This window comes from Pterocles gutturalis, unplaced genomic scaffold (genome assembly GCF_000699245.1).
Source record: "Pterocles gutturalis isolate BGI_N339 unplaced genomic scaffold, ASM69924v1 scaffold15715, whole genome shotgun sequence".
NCBI classification, from domain to species: Eukaryota; Metazoa; Chordata; class Aves; order Pterocliformes; family Pteroclidae; genus Pterocles; species Pterocles gutturalis.
In genome coordinates, this window is record NW_010141133.1 from 7,135 (window position 1) to 24,328 (window position 17,194).

Genomic DNA, 17,194 nt, shown 5'->3' on the forward strand with positions numbered 1-17,194 from the left:
AGAGCCCTGTGTACGTGCCAGTCGGATGAGAAGGTGCAGTGAATACGTGTTTTTAAATGTGACTGGAAGGTGTGTTCTAGGTACACTGGGACACAATCCTAAAATATAAAAAATGTCAATCTGAGGACGCAAACAGCCGTGTCACTTCAGACTGCGTTGATTTTCCTCTCTCACTGTTGATCTGTTGCAGGCCTTTTTTCATGGGAGATTAAAAAAAAGATCCTTTTGTTTCTTCCCTCACCTATTTTGTCCTTTTCTTTCCCAAGCGGGAGACTCTTCCACGCTGCAGCTGTTATCTCAGATGCTATGTACATCTTTGGCGGCACAGTGGACAATAACATTAGAAGTGGAGAGATGTACAGGTTCCAGGTAATTCACGGACAAACACGCTCAAACATCCGCGCTGTGTGAGTCCTTCTGGTCTGTCTCTGGACGTGGTGGAGTTTCTGGTTTGGCTCCCTGTGAGCTTTCGTTTCGCATCCTTCCTGCAGGAAGCCTTTGCGTTTCACATTCAGCTGCCAAAGATTAATGTATATCTTTAAAATCTCTTGAGCTATGTTACCTGGACAGATATTTTGGTAAGGCCAGGCTCTCCAGTGCCTTCTAAAGTCCTAACAGAGCTCCTGACAACTTACTGAGAAGTGTATCGGAGAACATTTGCCGGGGTGTTTGACTGAAATTTGGCTGTTCCTCTTCGTGTACCGTCAGGTTCAGGGTTCCTGAGTCAGAGTGGTTTGTGCTGAAGTTTAATGGTTGTGCAGCACTCCCACCTCCCCAGTAACTACGGGAATGTCACGTTGCTCACACTGGGTCCAAGCCCCCTTACATTCAAGTTTATTTTTGTTGCCTGGGACCCTCAGACAAGTCCTGAGAGCAGGTGAGACTCCCAGCCACCAAATCCTGACATTTTCAAGTTGGGACGAGAAACAGTTCCTCCAGGTTACCCAGTGTTGTCTGTCATTGCCCTCACCAGAGGGCACGGGTTTGGTTTGCTTGTTATTTTCTTCTTTGTATACTACATAGAGGTCAAGTGAATAAGAAAATCCAGTGATAGGATATGTAGCTACAGTGCTTCTGGATGTAGCCTTTTGAAATGAATTCTGTCTTCTGCGGGGTTTTATTTTTTTTAGTTTTCTTGTTACCCTAAGTGCACTCTACATGAAGATTACGGAAGGCTGTGGGAAAACAGGCAGTTCAGTGACTTGGAGTTTGTTTTGGGAGAGGTGAGTAGAACATCTTGAAACGGTGCCAGTGAGGGTTTTGCTGCGTGTCTAGCATGTTTGCTGGGAAAAAGCGAATTGTACGATGATTGCGCCAGAAACCCTGGGAATGAAGATTTAAGAGCAGCGTCACTGGTGAAAATGATGTCTGTCTGGTTTAGTAAATTCCACTAATCCAGATAAATTTGTAAAGCTGCAAAGGAGAAGAAACTTTTAAACTGAGAAGATCTGTGGATCACTGAGACGTGACCTGAATTTATCAGAGTAAATTCGTATATCATTATATATAGTTGCAATATGAAAGTGATAGTAACCACCTCTGTACTCGAGGTCCCAACTGTCCCCTGGAAAGAGCAGGTCAGTGGTTTGCAGACTCGTGTCTCGTTTGATTCTTTGTATCTCTGTATCTATGATTCTGTGATTTCAGGAGCCATTTTAAGTTACTGAAATAAAATAGAATGAGAAAAAGCAGCACAGGAGAATGATTCTCTAGTAATGCAAATGATTATAAAATTTTTCAAAGAACGTGTTTTTCTGAAGAAAAACATGAGAAATTTGAACTTTTGCAAAAAAAAAAAAAAAAGTTATAAAACACTTTCCAGAGATGAGATAACAAATCCTTAAAAACAGATGAAGTAGATTATGAAGAACAATAGCAAACAAAACATACTGTTGTTTTGAAAAGAGAAAATTAAACTGAAAATCAGATGCAACAATACGAAGCAATGTCTGTGACACTGAACCTACGTAACAGTTTCCACTCAGCAGACGTAACAAAGGCTCTTTCCGAATGGAGTTTGCCATTAGCCGTAGGGAAAATAGGTGTTGGATTTCATCTGGATGTGCAGAGCAGATGCAAGGTTGCCTTTGGTTCTAACTTAAACTAAATGTATAGTAGCTTGGAGTTCAGCCCAGATTTCTGTGCCTTCTGCCATCTGTCACCGCTGTGTGATTTGGGAATAAAAGTTTAATGTGTGTTACTCCTTTGCCGTTGGCAGAAGGAAGAACGAGTCCGAGGGCACACCGCAATTGTTACAGCTCGCTGCAAGTGGCTGAAAAAGAAAATCATGCAGGCAAGGGAGAGGCTGAAACAGGTGAGAATTTTAGAAAAGTAATCTTGTGGGGAGGTAATGCTTATTCTGCCCAGTTTTGGAAATGAAGTTGTCAGAAAAAAAATAATATCTGCTGAGACAGATGTAGTACGGGAGCAGCGTCTTGCTCTTGGACAAGTAAAATAAAGAGGATAATTAGCCTTAAAGTGGGCTACTGGGTGTGCATCAGGCCAGGCGAGGAGCGTAACACAGAGGAGCCAAAGTTAATCCAGTTATCTGGATTTGGCAGAATGGTTCTTGGGAGTTCCTGTAGCTGTCTAAGTTTTAGTCTTGTCGAATACCCGTAGGGAGGCGTGCATACCCTTCACTCTGGGGAGGGTAAAAGCTGCGTGTCGTCGGGGATGCCCTGCGAGATCAGACAGATCAGAGGGAAGGCGGTGGGGGGGTTTGGAGGCTGGCTCTGTTCCCGTTGCTTTAGTATTGCCTGATTGTTTTCCAGAGTTGAAGGGCTGGTGCCTATGGTTCGTTAATGTTTACTACTTACAGCTTTTCATCAGCAAACAGTTAATGTTGGTGAGGAAGTGGTAGCACTCAGCCTGCAGTAAGACATGTGGATGCCTCATTGTCCCTCAGCTGCTTTGCCACGCCACAGCCCTCCATCTTCACTGGGAAAGGCTGTAGAGAAAGGCTGTCAAAGTGAAACTTAGAAGTAACAGAATGGCTTAAAATAGTTCTGTGCAGCACTTTGAGCTCTGACTTCGCAAGGCAGGGGTCTGTGGAACCTGCTCCTACATCTTCCTTCTCCAAGGAGAGATGCTGTTCCTGCCAAGGGTACAAATGTGAGCTCAGTGGGATTTATTCCTCCCTTTTTCTGAGGTCCCACTCTTGCGCTTCATCCAGGAGCTCACATTTGTTCTGATCCATGTTTGTCGCAGGGTGTGGAACAGTAAGTCTAAGACCTTGTTATCTTTGTTAAGTCTAAGTTCCCTGTTATCGTGAAGAGAGTCTTGAAGATAAAAAGATCTTGGATCTTAAAGAGTGTGCAGTAAATGAGAAGGATCTTCCCTCTGGTTTGATAGTAATGTGTGTTTCCTGACACAGCCTTGTTGCTATGTTTGAGTGTTTTTTCTGTCTCATTAGAAATCAAAGCAAGATATTGAAGAGGAGGGACATGCGACATGTCAGAAGGATGGCATTGGTGGGAATGTCAAGTTGTGCCGCCTGCAGCCGCTGCTAGAAGTGCCCATCCGAGAGGCTGAGGCACAACCCTTCGAGGTGCTCATGCAGTTTCTCTATACGGATAAAATAAAATACCCTCGCAAAGGTAGGACAGCAGGATTTAAAAACATTACTAGCAACTGGTGAGCAAATATTTATTTTGATACAGAGCAAAATCGAGCATTTGCAGATATCAGTCCTGCTCAAAGTGCTTAATTACTTACCTGAAATAAAAAAATAGCAGATTTCTATCAAAACATACTAACAGTGCTTGGTTTTTTCCTAATTCTTTTCAAACATAAAGGAAAAGCAGGTTCTTGATCTTTCTAAAAGGTGTAACAAAACCCAACGGAACAAACAGAATTTTATAGTATTGTGAACATTACAGCAGCTTCCCTGCAAGGACCATGTATCCTGGGTTGGCTTATTTCCTTTTTCTGGTGTTGTTCTGATCCGTGGCAAACAGAGCCCACACAGAAAGGCCGAATGCCAGTCCAACAGGATGCCTCAAGAAAGGGAACATCCACTTGATGCATTCACTGAAGATCCCTGAGTTAAAAACAGTAGGCGGCCCAGAGGTGATGGCCAGAGATGTCTCAGCTCCCACACAGCCAGTCTAGCTCCTGGGGGCTGTTGCGCCGTGGGAGTCGGACAGAATATCCCGGGGAACTCCAGCCGGTGGGGCCGGGGAAGCTGCAGCCGCGTGGCACAGCTGTGTCCCGTGGGGTACGTCTATCCTAATGCTGGAAGCGTTGCTTCAGTTTCAGTCCAGGATCTTTCCTTTCTATAAAAGGGAATTCTCAGGAAAATAGTAATTTGTATGCAGTTGTCCAAAGGCTTTCCGTGCGAGGTGGCCTGTCTCGGAGCAAGCCTAATTAATGGGAACGAGGTGTTGTAGTTCTGACCCTGGCTGGCAGCCAAACGTCACAACAGCCGATGGCTCATCCTCGCCCCTCCTGGGGATAGGGAAGAGAATTAAAGGAGCGAAGGAAAAAGAGACTCATGGGTTGAGATAAGAACAATGTAATAACTAAACTACAATAATAGTGAAAATAATGATGATAATAATAGTAACACATTCAAATATATAAATGAGTGACACACAGTGACACTGCTCACCACCTGATGACCAAGGCTCAGCCCGTTCCCAGACAATGATCCCGGAGCACGGAGAGTCCCAAAACCACAATCCCAGAATGGAGATAAGAGCCCGAGTGTCTGAGAGACTGAGACGATCCTGAGAGACCCAGAGGGAGACAACCCGGAGCAAGAGAGCGAGCTTCCAGACAGATCCTCACCTCTCTCCTGGCCACGCCGGGCATGGGATGGAACAGACCACTGGCCAGTTTGGTCTCAGTCCTAACCCTGAGGTCGAATCCTGGGCTGGTCACTGGGGCTGTGCTCCCTCCCAGCTCCTCCTGCCCCTGCAGACACGGGCACAGCAGAGAAGCTGGAAAGTCCTTGACTGTCCTGGCAGCAGCTCTGCCCATCAGTGTGTGATCAGCTTCTCCTCAGCACAAACCCCAACAGCCTCACACTGCTGCTGGGGAGAAGTTAACCCTGTCCCAGCTGACACCAGGACACGAGGTTACCTTCTCGTCGGTGTCTCCTGACATTGCCAGACCCCGCTCTCAGCCGGTTCAGTGATCCTCAGCGTGCTAGCTGCAGGACAGGATCAGACCAAAGAAGGGATTATCACCTGAGCTCTTCCCTTTGTTTCAGGCTTCCCAGGCAGCCTGCTGCCCTCCTCCCCAGCCCATCGAACGTTCTCCCTGGTGTTCACCTGTCTGCTGGGATCCTCCAACAGCCCTGTCCCAGCCGGTTGCATTCCTCTCAGCTCAGAGGGCAGCACTGTGGGGATCCATCAGAGGATGAGCTGGTCGAATTGGGCATGGTGATCGAATGGGATTTTCCTGATTAGACACAGGGAAGGCACATGACATGCAAGAAGGCTTTTCTCTATCAAAAAGTACTTCCAGCAGATGGCCAGAGATCTCCTGTGAGGAAAGCAAAGGCTGTGGAGGATTTTTCCTTGAGCTGGTGTCCCAACAGCCCCTTTGTAGTGGCCCACGAGGGTCCCCACTGCCCCTCTCTTACTGCAGCCTGCTCTTCCAGACCAGCCTCAGGTCTGTACACACACAAGCAGAGAGCTGTCGTAAGAGCCTGTCAAAATCAGGGACCTGATTGCTAATACTGCGTAAAAACCAAGGACTTCAGCAGAGCTGTTAGCAGCTGAGCGCTTTGGAAAATCGGGCTGCTAGCTTCGGAGCTTGTTGGTGTTTGTAGAGACTTCACTTTCTGTTGAGGGTTTTAAAAAATTGTGATCCAGATTGTCACAAAATCTTTGTCCAAAAAATCTTTTGGGGTGGCTCTCTCATGCCTCAATTTTGAAACTCCTTTTTTAGTATCAGTTCAGATTTTGTCTGACCAGAAATGGAATTTGTTCCTCCATAAAAATACTCCAGTTGCTGCCCATTCTATCATTCTGAATGCTCAAGTTGATGTAAAAATACTTAGAGAAAAGTTTCTCTTTTTGTTCAGTGAGATCTCCAGCATTTTTGTCTCTTGTAATGTCAGGTCATGTGCAGGATGTGTTACTTATTATGGATGTATACAAACTAGCCTTAAACTTCAAGCTCTCTCGACTGGAACAGCTCTGCCTTCAATATATTGAAGCATCCGTAGATCTGCAGAATGTGCTCATTGTGTGTGAAAATGCTAACAAGCTTCAGCTGGATCAGCTAAAGGTAATCACACTTTGCATACAAAGAAACTGATAAGAAATTTTAAAAAATAAAATCGATGTAATTAATGCTTTGCAAAAGCATTTGCAAATTCAGTTCTTTCCTATAATTATAGTTGCTTGAGTTATGTAAGGGTGGATTGTCCTGCAGTTGCTCATGAATATTCTGTAGGTTTTTTTCAATAAGTGTTTTATATTTTTCCATATCTGCCCTGTAGGGTGTAAAGGGCAGAGTGACAGTGGCTCTTCCTCAGTTCACTCTCACTGCAGCAAGATGCATTTCTGGTCCCACTGGTTTTTTTTATACAGGGACTGAAAACACGTTCTTTCATCTGGTCTGATGAAAAACTAAATTCTCTTATCATGCCTTTGATCTGAAAAATGCTCTACTGAAAAACAAAATGTGTCTGCGATGCTTCTGCTCTATGTAGTGGGCCCAGGGCTTTTAGGCACTTGCTGGAAGTCATGACGCAGTTGATACCACCAGGCTTCAGACCGTGGTTTCCTGGCATGGTCTGCTTCCCACTCACAGTGGCCAGAGCCGATTCTGCTCAAAGCTGGAGAGAAGCAGCTCCTCCACCCAAGTCCAAGAGTCAGTGCAAGATCATGCGATGCCTGTTTGAGCAGTCTCTGCGCATCTCTGGCCATAGCTGCCGGCAGAGCAGGGCTAGAGAAACCAGTATGCACCAGCACACTCTATGCACTGGGTATGTGCGAAGGAAAGGCATCCGGGAGGACAGCGGCAGTGTACAGAAATGCTGGCACAGACTTTGGTACATAGGACTGTGATGGCGTGAGCTCAAGCTAAGGCATAGGTGCGTAGGACCGAGGTGCCAGCAGCGCAGGCAAGTATCTCAGCATTAGTGGATCCAGTGCCAGTAATTTCAGATCAGCCTGCTCTCTCCGCCTGCCTTCGCTACCAGCAAGCTGGGTGACAGGGGCTCTTCCATGCAGTTCCATTTGGTCAGGAACACCTTGAGTTGGCATCCTGGCTTCTCAAGTGAGTGTTAGTCCTTGTGGGTAGGTGCCATCTGCAGAAGGCTGGTCTTTCTGGCATCCTAGCCGTTTTTTAAAACATTTTATAGATGGATCCTGGACAGATCCCTGTGGATCCCAGGTGAAATAACTTGGCAGAAGATGGACAGTAGTAATTATTCTTTGGGTGAATTCTCTACTCACCTTAGGGCGAGCTGGTATAGGTTATACTTTTTTGCTTATGAAGTCGTCCTGAGGGAAAGCCTTGGCTCACACTGACAAATGAAGGGCCATTTTTTATCCCCTTAACTGTTTAGCATTAAGTCTGATTCATTTGTCGCCTTTCTACCACATGGATTTTTCCAGCCAGTTTGTCATACAAGACCCTACAAGAGCTCTTCCAGACTGTTTGCAACCTTTACAGAAAAGGCTACGGCAAAATCCACACAAGGAAATCCTGCAAGCTGTTTGTACCCTTAATGGATGATGTTAAGAGTTAAGATCTCTTCACCCATCTAATTAACTTTTGCTCTCTAATTGTATAAAGAATTATTATGAGATAGCAACCACTCTCAGTTAGCTCCGTGATGTTTTTGGGATCTCTGAAATTCCTGTTTTGGAAAGCTTCAGAGCAGCTGGATGGGAGACAATTAGTCTTTTCCTTGTTATTTTTTCTTAGTCAGGTTTTTCTAAATGCTTAGAATTGTCCTGAATTTCCTGTCCAAGTAGGACCTAAATGGTCGCTCAGTAAGGAGATCGTTGTTTGATAGTTCCAGCTGCAGGATCCACGTGGAGGGTCGTAAGCAGAGGATGGCTGTTCACACATGTAACGTGGCACCATGTATGTGATGCTGTAGGATGACTTCATACAGTAAACTGTAATTTTTTTAATTAATATTGTTTGGTTTGTTTTTTTTAAGGAACATTGCCTGAACTTTGTGGTGAAGGAATCACATTTTAATCAGGTAATAATGATGAAGGAGTTTGAGCATCTTTCTTCATCCCTCATAGTGGAGATTGTACGGAGAAAACAGCAACCTCCCGTTCGAACACATTCCGATCAACCGCTTGACATCGGTAACTGTTACGCTTTATAAAGTAATCCGTTGTGCTGGTTTTGTGTTGCTAATGGTTTATTTAGTGTAGGAAACAGCCTAGGAAGCAGACCACTGCAGACACCGATTCTCCAGCTGTGCTTAGGCTGTTCCCCAGAGTACAACAGGGCATGCCGGCTCTTCTTCCAGTGAGCGTCAATCAGAACAGCATCCCCATCAAGATACGTGAAAGCTCACGTTAAATATAGTTGTGTGCTTGCAATAAAATATCCTGATTCTGTTCAGAGACGAGGCAGAAGGAACAGAAGGGTGTAAAGAATGATTCAAAGAAAAGGCAGTGGGCATTCCATTTAAGTGGACTAGAAGGTAGTGGGCTACGAGCTGGGCTGCTCGTTGGTTTTAACCAAAAGGGAGCAGCAGTGAGGAAGAAGATCTTGTGAGTGAGCCACTGCTGACAAGACTGACCTTAGAGTGTGTGAGAGAGAGACAGAAGCATGGAAAAATTAACAAAGAAAAAAAAAGTTAATGGAATAAAGGAACAGAACATAAAGAGGAGAAGAGTTTGAGAAGATAAATAACCTGCACTAGTGGTCATGCCTTTCACTTCCATTCTGTGATTGTGCTGGAAAGAGAAGTCTTGATTTACAAATCTCTTACGGAATTCATCAAGGACTGATTTGGGACTGTTCTTATTATTCAGGATTTTATCATCCTGACACACAAAAAAAGGGATGTAATAATGAAAGGTCACAAAGTTCAGAGACGTTGCCAGTGTTGATTTGGAATGCTGGACAAAAATAATTGGGGTCTGGAGAGAAAGATGGGGAAGCCAGTCCTGGAAGGTCAAGTAGAAAGCCTTTGTCTGGTGTTTGTCCCAGGGAGAAGAGAGGTGCACCGTCCAGAGAGATGGCATAGCCAGCTTCTGTGTCCAGAGCTGGAACGGTGCAAGAACCCAAACATCAAAAAAGTGAAAGATGAACTTTGAAATATGAGTGAATTTGGATCAGACTTGAGTGTGCTCTCTTTCTCAGTTACTGTGTATTCTTGAGGGTTAATTAAAATGTTTGATACAAGAAGCTTTTACTGAAGATTTGGGAAAGCTTGTTCATTACGGGACAAAATTTCACATTTCTGGTGGTTGGAAATAATGAAAAGGATGGGGACAGATTTCCTTATCTATAGAGAACACCTTTGGGTGTGGCCGCTGCTGGAGTTTGCTGTCAGCGGTTTGAAAGCAGAGCTGCCAGGTGTGTTTCTGGGATGGGCAGTAGGGGATGGATTGTGGTGGGGAACGACAAAACTCATTTTGCTCCAAGGTTATGAGGAACTAGCCCCAAGGGTCCCGAAGGAAAGAGGGGCTAGAGCTGTGCCTTGGCCATGTGTTAGGTTGATAGTACCTGGTCACCTGGAACTGTCGTGTTTTTAACTATTTAATTACGTTAACTTTCAGGAACATCTTTAATTCAGGACATGAAGGCTTACCTAGAAGGAGCCGGAACTGAATTCTGTGATATCATCCTTCTCTTAGACGGCCACCCGCGGCCAGCCCATAAAGCGATCCTAGCAGCCCGCTCCAGGTGAGTGGCTCTGCGCTGAGCCCGTACCAAACATTGTCTGTGTGCTGGGCAGGCTGTGGGCCAGCTCACTTTTTTAGAAGGCAGGGAGGAACTTTGTGTCCACATGAAGTGTCAGATGCAGCTTTGCTCAATGAGTGTAATGAGCCTTGAAGCAGCAGTGATTAAATATTTCTTTTCAATTTGATACCCAACAGGGGAAGGTAGGAGGAAATTAAAACTGTACAGATTCTCTAGAGGATGTGTAAGAAGCTGCACTGCAAGACAAAGAATCTGTAAAATCCCAAGAAGGGAAAAAGGGTGTAAAACATAAGGTGGTTTCAGTAAAGTGGAAAGCAACGCGTGTCCACTGAGGTCAGAAAGAGTCTTCTGACAGTGAACATCCATTTTGAGTCGCGTGAAACTTCAATCTTTTTCCCACTTGCTGATATTTAAGACTGAGTATGAATATGCATAACAAAAAATGGTGCATAACAGAGAATAAATTGTTCCTGAACTTTGTTGCAGAGGCAGGTAGCTCACCCTTCTGAAGACGGGTGCTATTCTCCCTCAGTACGTGGGTGAAGTGGGTTTGTCCTTCACTTGTGTGTTCTGTGTACCTGCACCTTTATGTTCTGCACGCATCTTCACATAAAATTCCTGTTTGCTGTCACAATTTTTTTTTCCAGTCCTAGTAATAATATTCAGTATTAATTCCTGTGGTATTTTACCAGAGGCATTTCACAGCTCTTAAAACAGCCCTGCATGATTGGCAGCCTGCAGATACGAAGGAAATTCATAATGCTCTAAGCTCTCTACTGGGTCTTATGCAAATTAATGAAAATCAAAGCACCATGTGTCCTCATTTTCAAGAAACAGAGACAAATTTCAGGTAGTGCTGATGGAAATTAGGAGGATTATATCTGGAGTTCTCTCACAAGCAGACATATACAAAACAATAGTTTAACAGGGGTTTTGCCTATGTTGGCGCCTGAATTTGCTTCTTGGGAAGCTGCAGCACTTACCAGCAGCCTTTGACCAACACTGGGTTAAACTGTCTGTCTGCAGAATGTGTTCCATCAGTTTTATTTCCTTTACCAGTTACTTTGAAGCCATGTTCCGTTCTTTCATGCCAGAAGATGGACAAGTGAATATTTCTATAGGTGAAATGGTTCCCAGCAAACAAGCGTTTGAATCTATGCTTAGATACATTTATTATGGAGAAGTAAACATGCCTCCCGAAGACTCCCTGTATCCTTGAATCTGAGGCGACTGAAATTTCTGCCTGAAGTGCCTGTGCAGCAGCTCTCCTTCCTTTTGCACAGCCTGGGAGGGTTGTTTGTCAGGGCTGCACTAACAGGCACTGCGTTTTGACTCCTGTTCACAATCAGTGCTGTTACCTTTGCTTTACGTTTTTTTCCTTAATGAGTTCACAGTTACCTCTTTGCTGCACCTTACTATTACGGCTTCTCCAACAACAGACTGCAAGCCTACTGCAAGCAGAATCTGGAAATGAATGTCACAGTGGAGAACGTGCTCCAGGTAAGTGTCCCCAAGCAGCTTTAATGTGTTGCTTGACTCTGATACAGGGAAGCCGAAGGGTCTCGTCGAGTGGGTACCCCAAGTGCCAGGTTCACTGAGCCGCTTCCAGCCTGACGCCGCTGAGGCTGCAGACCCTTCTAATGGCAGCGGTGCCGCGTGGTTAACGTGTGCAGGAGCGCAGCCCTCAGCGGCTTGGTTTCCTTGCCTGCTCTTTGTGTCGCTAGGGCTCCCATGATGAAGTCTTTATCAGAGGTTGCTCAGCTCACCAGCAGGCTGTTCCTCCTGAGCTCCTCCTCCCCCGCTGTAGACCAGTGCACCTAAAGGTTTTTTTAATATGTACCATGTGCTCAGCTCTCAGCTCCAACCCCTTTTTCAGTAGATATTTGTACCATGGCAGACGGTGATGTGCAGGTGACATGAGTCTTGTTTTATCAGCAATGCTGACGGGATCTGGCAATGAGGTTTAAGCTAACAAGAAATATTCTGTGCTAAGAAGGCCTACGATGCCATCTACTAGGTAGGCAGACAAACCCTCCGCAACATGAGCAGAATCAGTTCCAGCCTTAACTGCCTGTGGCTCTTGCCAGTCTTGCCAGGACACTTCAGGGAACCTGGCTCTGAAACAGATCTGCATTTCCTACTGGTTGTCTCCTGGGGACTCTGTACATTTTAAATCCAAGGCTTGTTTTTGAATGGTTCAGAAAAGATTCGGGTTTGTAATGAAAAATGGAGATGTTTCGATAGCTCAGAAGAATTACCTTCTCTGAGCCCGAACAGTGTGTGCCCTGTACGTGAGCCATGCAGAAGGAAAGTCACATCATCGCTTTTGCTCTAGATTTTAGAGGCAGCTGACAAGACCCAGGCCCTGGACATGAAGAGGCACTGCCTGCACATCATCGTTCACCAGTTCACCAAGGTTGGTTGCATCTTTTCGGGGGCTTTTGAGAGCTGCTGTCCTCTGTCGCTGCATTGGTTAAAGACACATTAATAGAGGAATCCATTTCGTTCTTTCTCATGTGAGACGGCTGAGAGCTGGCTGCGTATCGCTGACACTCACTGGCAGGCTGCTAGGCATACTTTACACACTAAAAATAAAGACTAGAACAGCCTGGTCTGGAAAGGTGAAGACCTTCCAAAACAGAAGTTACCCAGAGTTGTTTCCGTTTCCACTTGTTCCAGCTGTTAACTTTGTGCCATCGGTGGGTTCTCGTGTGCATAGCAGGATAAGTTTGTTATGTATTGAGGGCACAAATCTCTCTTTCACTAGCAGTTACGAGTCCGATGTTCATATCTCTCAAAGTATTCTCTGTCATGGATATTAAATTGTCTGTGCTCAAAAGGCAGATTACCCTATCCCGGCTGGGCTTCTGTGGTTTCCATGTTTCGATACGTGAGATGAGGCATTAGCGATAGGAAAGGTCAAGAACCTGATGCGCTGATATTCCTGTCCTCGCTCGAGAGAATGACGGTATTGTCATTTAGTTGTTCCTGTGAGATACAATCCCTCCATGAGAGTTTCCCAGCATGTCACCAGTTCATTGCACAACTTATTAGCATCGCTGAAATTGGTCGATCAGTCATTGGAACTGGGATTTCTGGATGCTGCACACATACTGTTAAGAATTCCCTAGTTAGCATTCAAGTAGCTCGCTCTCTTTTGTATATTTAAGCTCTCAATCCTCCAACCGCTGCCCACGGGGAGGGAAAGCACCGCTCGGTCCTGTCTGTATCTGGGGATGAGACGGAGGGAGGCGTCCAGGCTCCTTATTAAATGCCTGCGTTTCCGAGCGTAATGCATTTTACATTCAGAAATAACTGACAGTGCGTGCAAAGCTTGGAGAGGGGAGCCGGCACACAGGAATCCCCCTCCCGACAGGAGGCTCCAGCCCCTCCTTCAGCTCACGTATTTTCTCCTGGCCGGATGAACCCCCAGAATGGCCCAGCTTCAGCAGGGGATGGGGAGTGTCCCCACCACAGGCTCCAGGATTGCTGGGGGTTGGGACATCTCCTGGGGTTTGGGGTCAATGCGTTACAGTTCCTGAGAGCTGAAATCTCACGGTCTGAACTTCCCAGTGGAGGCCAGAGGAGACAAACAGGTTGGCGCGATTCTCACCAGAACGTACCGGGGGGAAATGACCATTGCGACGTTTCAGAAAAAGATCTGAACTGAAGGGCGTTACTCGATTGTACTCCCCTAACCGGAATATGGGCAAATGTTTTTATTTAAACTGTTGACTCTTAGAACAGTTTTCATCAAAATGTGTCTGGAAGAGTGTCAAGCAGATGTGCACCAAGAAATCTGAATTATACAATGTTTTTCTTTGGCCTGAGAGGCTTCAGTGTGTGATTTTTGGCCCAGCACTGGGCGGCTCTCTGTGTGGCTGGGCACGAACGCTCCCCGGCCAGGCTCCGAGGGGGTTTGTTCCGGCTGCGCAAGCCCGGCGGGTCCTCAAGGCTCGGGCAGGCCGGTGTATGGCCGTGGGGATCTCCTGTTCTTCCAGCTCCATTAACGCTGCTCTCGATTCAGACCGTTAAGGAGTTTTCCCCGCAGTAAGGACGGTAATTGCAGAGCTCTTCCCAGAGGTTCACTCCTTTGGGCAACGTGAGTTTAGGCTCCTGCGTGTCAGTGTAATGCAAAAGCCCCAGGAAAGCTGCTCTTCTGGGGTGTTCGCAGTGCCACGCTGCTCTGTGCCTCCAACCAGGGGCAGGACTCCCACTGGCGTTAAGGGGTCTCCTCCCCCCCACTCCTCGCAGACCCTTATTTTGGGGATATTACGCCAAGCACGTGTCCTGAGCTCTTTCTGAAAATGTACTCGGCTGTTTCCATCCAGGGTTTCAAAAGATGCTCGGGCCATCTTTGTTCTTTATCGCAGCCAAGCTTCTGGGAGCAAGGTGATGATCCTTGGTGAGCTCAGCGAGCGCGGGCTGGGTCAGTGGCCGGGCGTTCAGGCAGCGTCTGCCTTCAAGGCTGGGCATGTGCGTGGAGAACTCTGGGAAGAGGGTCACAGCCCCTTACTGCGGGGCTGCGGGGAAGGAAGGAGCGTGCAGAGCTCTGCTTTGGGAACCATTGAGCTTCTGAACAGTCTCAGAGCATAAAGTTTGCTGTAGATTTCCATCCATCTGACCTGGTGAAGGTTTTTGTTGGCTCCTGCTCCCTGTCCGGCTTGGGCTGCAGTGAAACCGGCACGGACACAGCACGGGGAGCACCCGGGGGCGAGCAGGTCGGGTCCTGAGTCACGTTCTCAGCAGAAACACGCGGACTTCAAAGCCCAGGGCTGTGCCGGTGCCCGGCTCTGCTTTTAGGAGAGTGCTTAGCTGGCATCCATTAGCAGCAGAGTCGTCAATACCGGCAGTAATTACGCTCCTTGCTCCGAGGCGGTGCTGGGTCAGCGTTTCTGCTGCTCTCCATCCCCTCCCCTCATGCAGCACTCTGAAACAGGGCTGTGAGCGCAGGAGCCCCGTGGGCCAGTCTCCGCAGCCCAGCTCCGCAGCTGCGCTGTCACCGGAACGTGCCCAGCCTCTGACTTGCCTGAGCCGCCCATTTGGCCTGGGGTGGCAGGGGGAAACAGGGACACAGCAGCTGGCATCTGGGGAGGGGTTTAATTTCTTTCTGTTTTTTCTGTTTTGTTTTTCTTTTCCTTGAAGGTCTCCAAGTTGCCAAATCTCCGCTCCCTAAGTCAGCTCCTCCTCCTTGACATCATAGAGTCGTTAGCTAACCACATATCAGACAAGCAGTGCGCGGAGCTGGGCTCAGACATATGACATACTTTGGTTGGTAATCGGACTTTTCATTTGTTCCTCAAAACAACCAGCCCTTCACGGCTGACCCTGGTTTTTACCGTTCCATACTGAGCTGCTCAGCGTGGCTGCGCAATATCGCAGGCGGCCCAGAGGAGCGGGGGCAGCTGACGTGCTCTCCTCTGGATTTGCTGGGTTTGTACCTTTGTGGAGACGGGTTTGGTCTCTGTTAAACAAAAGTAAAATTGAAACCATGACAGGAATTAATTTATTCCACCTGGTTTTGGGAGTAAGTTCAGAGTCAAGCCCATTATTACTGTTACACTGTAAATAAAGCAGGCGTGAGTAAGAGAGTCATGAATGCTTTGAAACACAATATCTAAAGAATATTTAAAGCACTTCGGCTGCCGCAGCCAGGGCTGTATGGGGATGTCAGATGTAACAAAACTGGAAACGGAGCAAGGTGTTCGCAGGGAGGCTGACCGTTGGACCAGAGCGTAGGGACTGTCCCGAGACTCTCCCTGGATTAAAGATAATCCCTTTTGCAACTGCCTCCATGGGTGGGCTGCTGGAAGTCCGGACCCGTGCTCTGCAGCAGGTCAGGCTAGAAGATTACAGCGGTCCTGACCATCAAATCCATTAATCCTGTCTCGCTAAGCCTTTCTAAATCAATTTATTAATAAAGAGTTAACATCATCTCCTGGCATTTCATGATTGACTTGGCTTTTATTTTGGAAAAATTAAGCAAAAAGAGCTCTGAGCTTGATGAAGGTCACTTTGTTAAAAATAAGCGTGCTCCATCTGGTTACTAATTTTGTACTGAAGTGTCTTCGTTAGTGGTTGCCTTTTGCAGGAAGGTGGATGAAGGCAGAGCGCCCTTCCCAGCCCCTTCAGGAGCAGCTGCTGTTCCCGCCCGGTCGCAGGTCCCCTGCTCCCGCTGTGCTGGGTGCTCCCCACGCTGCAGAGGGGAGAGGAGCTTTGTCTCTCCCTGGCAGCTGGATGGTGCAGCTCAGCTGGCGAGCGGTGGAGATTGGCTGGTGCTGGAGAAACATCTGCAGGCAGAACTGCTGCCCAGCCCTGCCCAGAGCCGCCACAGCGACCCAGAGGATGGAGCAATGCAGAAGCTGAGAGCCCAAATCTTGTCCTGCCTTCAGCTGCACCAGTTCACAGAGGGGACACAGACGGCGGCGCTGGTGCGGTGCTGCTCTCTGCTCGGCTCTTTGGAGCGGCAAGAGTGGGCTTGAGCTGGAGCAGTGGAAGATCCCTCGTGGGAAACGTAGCTGCCCAGCCCCTGTATTTCCACCCCTGTGGCCAAAATTTTGAATTCGGGCCAGTGAAGTGTTCCCGGCACATCCTGGAGCAGGACGTGCACGTGGGTGCTTCGGCACGCTGGGGGTGTTGTGCAGGGGACAGTGTGTCGTTTCCTTTATCTAAGGGAAAGGCGTTAGGGACCACTCGAAGTGCCACCCTGCTGAGGGGTTGATCAGGTGAGGGAGGGCTCAGGTCGCAGATGCATCTGAGAGCCAAGGGCCCATTTTCAACCAGAGGGATTATTTCATAGATGATGAAGTCTCTTGTCAGAGGTTGTGTTGTACTGACCGTCTGCATGTTCCCTGGGAAACCAGGAGATCTGCAGACACCCAGAGGTTGTATGCTACAACTTGTGACAATACTACCGGTTATTTTCAGCGATGCTGGATCCACTAGAGGACACCCATCTCCCAACCACGCACAGCTGGGTTCCCTCAGTAAGGAAGAACGGGCTGCTTTCAACCATGCCCTAGCCAGCCCCTTTCACTCCATTTTCTCAAACTATTTGGGGTTTGGAGTGTATTCCTGAGCCCATCAGTGTGGAAATGTGCAGCCTCTGCCCCCCCTGAGCTGGGGCGCTGCAGGTGGCTTTGCTGGGGAGGTGGTTTGGGTTTAGCCCGGGCTCTTGCATCTGGGGGATTTGTCTGAAAAATTGATCAGCAGCACTGTTACCTATCATCGTGTTTGCCTCTGGACTGCTGTTGCACAGGGTGCCGGGATTGTGCACCCCTCTGAGAGCGGAGCCAGGGACCTGCCCCGCAGGCAAGGCTGAGCCCGTGGGCCGGAG

The 17,194-nt window shown here is 47.5% G+C and overlaps 1 protein-coding gene across 1 annotated transcript; it reads left to right on the forward strand.

Annotated features, from left to right (window-relative positions):
- Nucleotides 1–266: 266 nt before the first annotated feature.
- Nucleotides 267–15,120, forward strand: LZTR1 (leucine-zipper-like transcription regulator 1; the record flags this gene model as incomplete). Its single annotated transcript, XM_010083931.1, has 11 exons — nt 267–369; nt 1,131–1,223; nt 2,219–2,314; nt 3,413–3,596; nt 6,068–6,237; nt 8,129–8,285; nt 9,714–9,840; nt 10,918–11,067; nt 11,253–11,358; nt 12,194–12,274; nt 15,004–15,120. Coding segments are annotated over 11 exons (1,384 nt in total), but the record flags the coding sequence as incomplete, so codon positions are not given.
- Nucleotides 15,121–17,194: the final 2,074 nt, after the last annotated feature.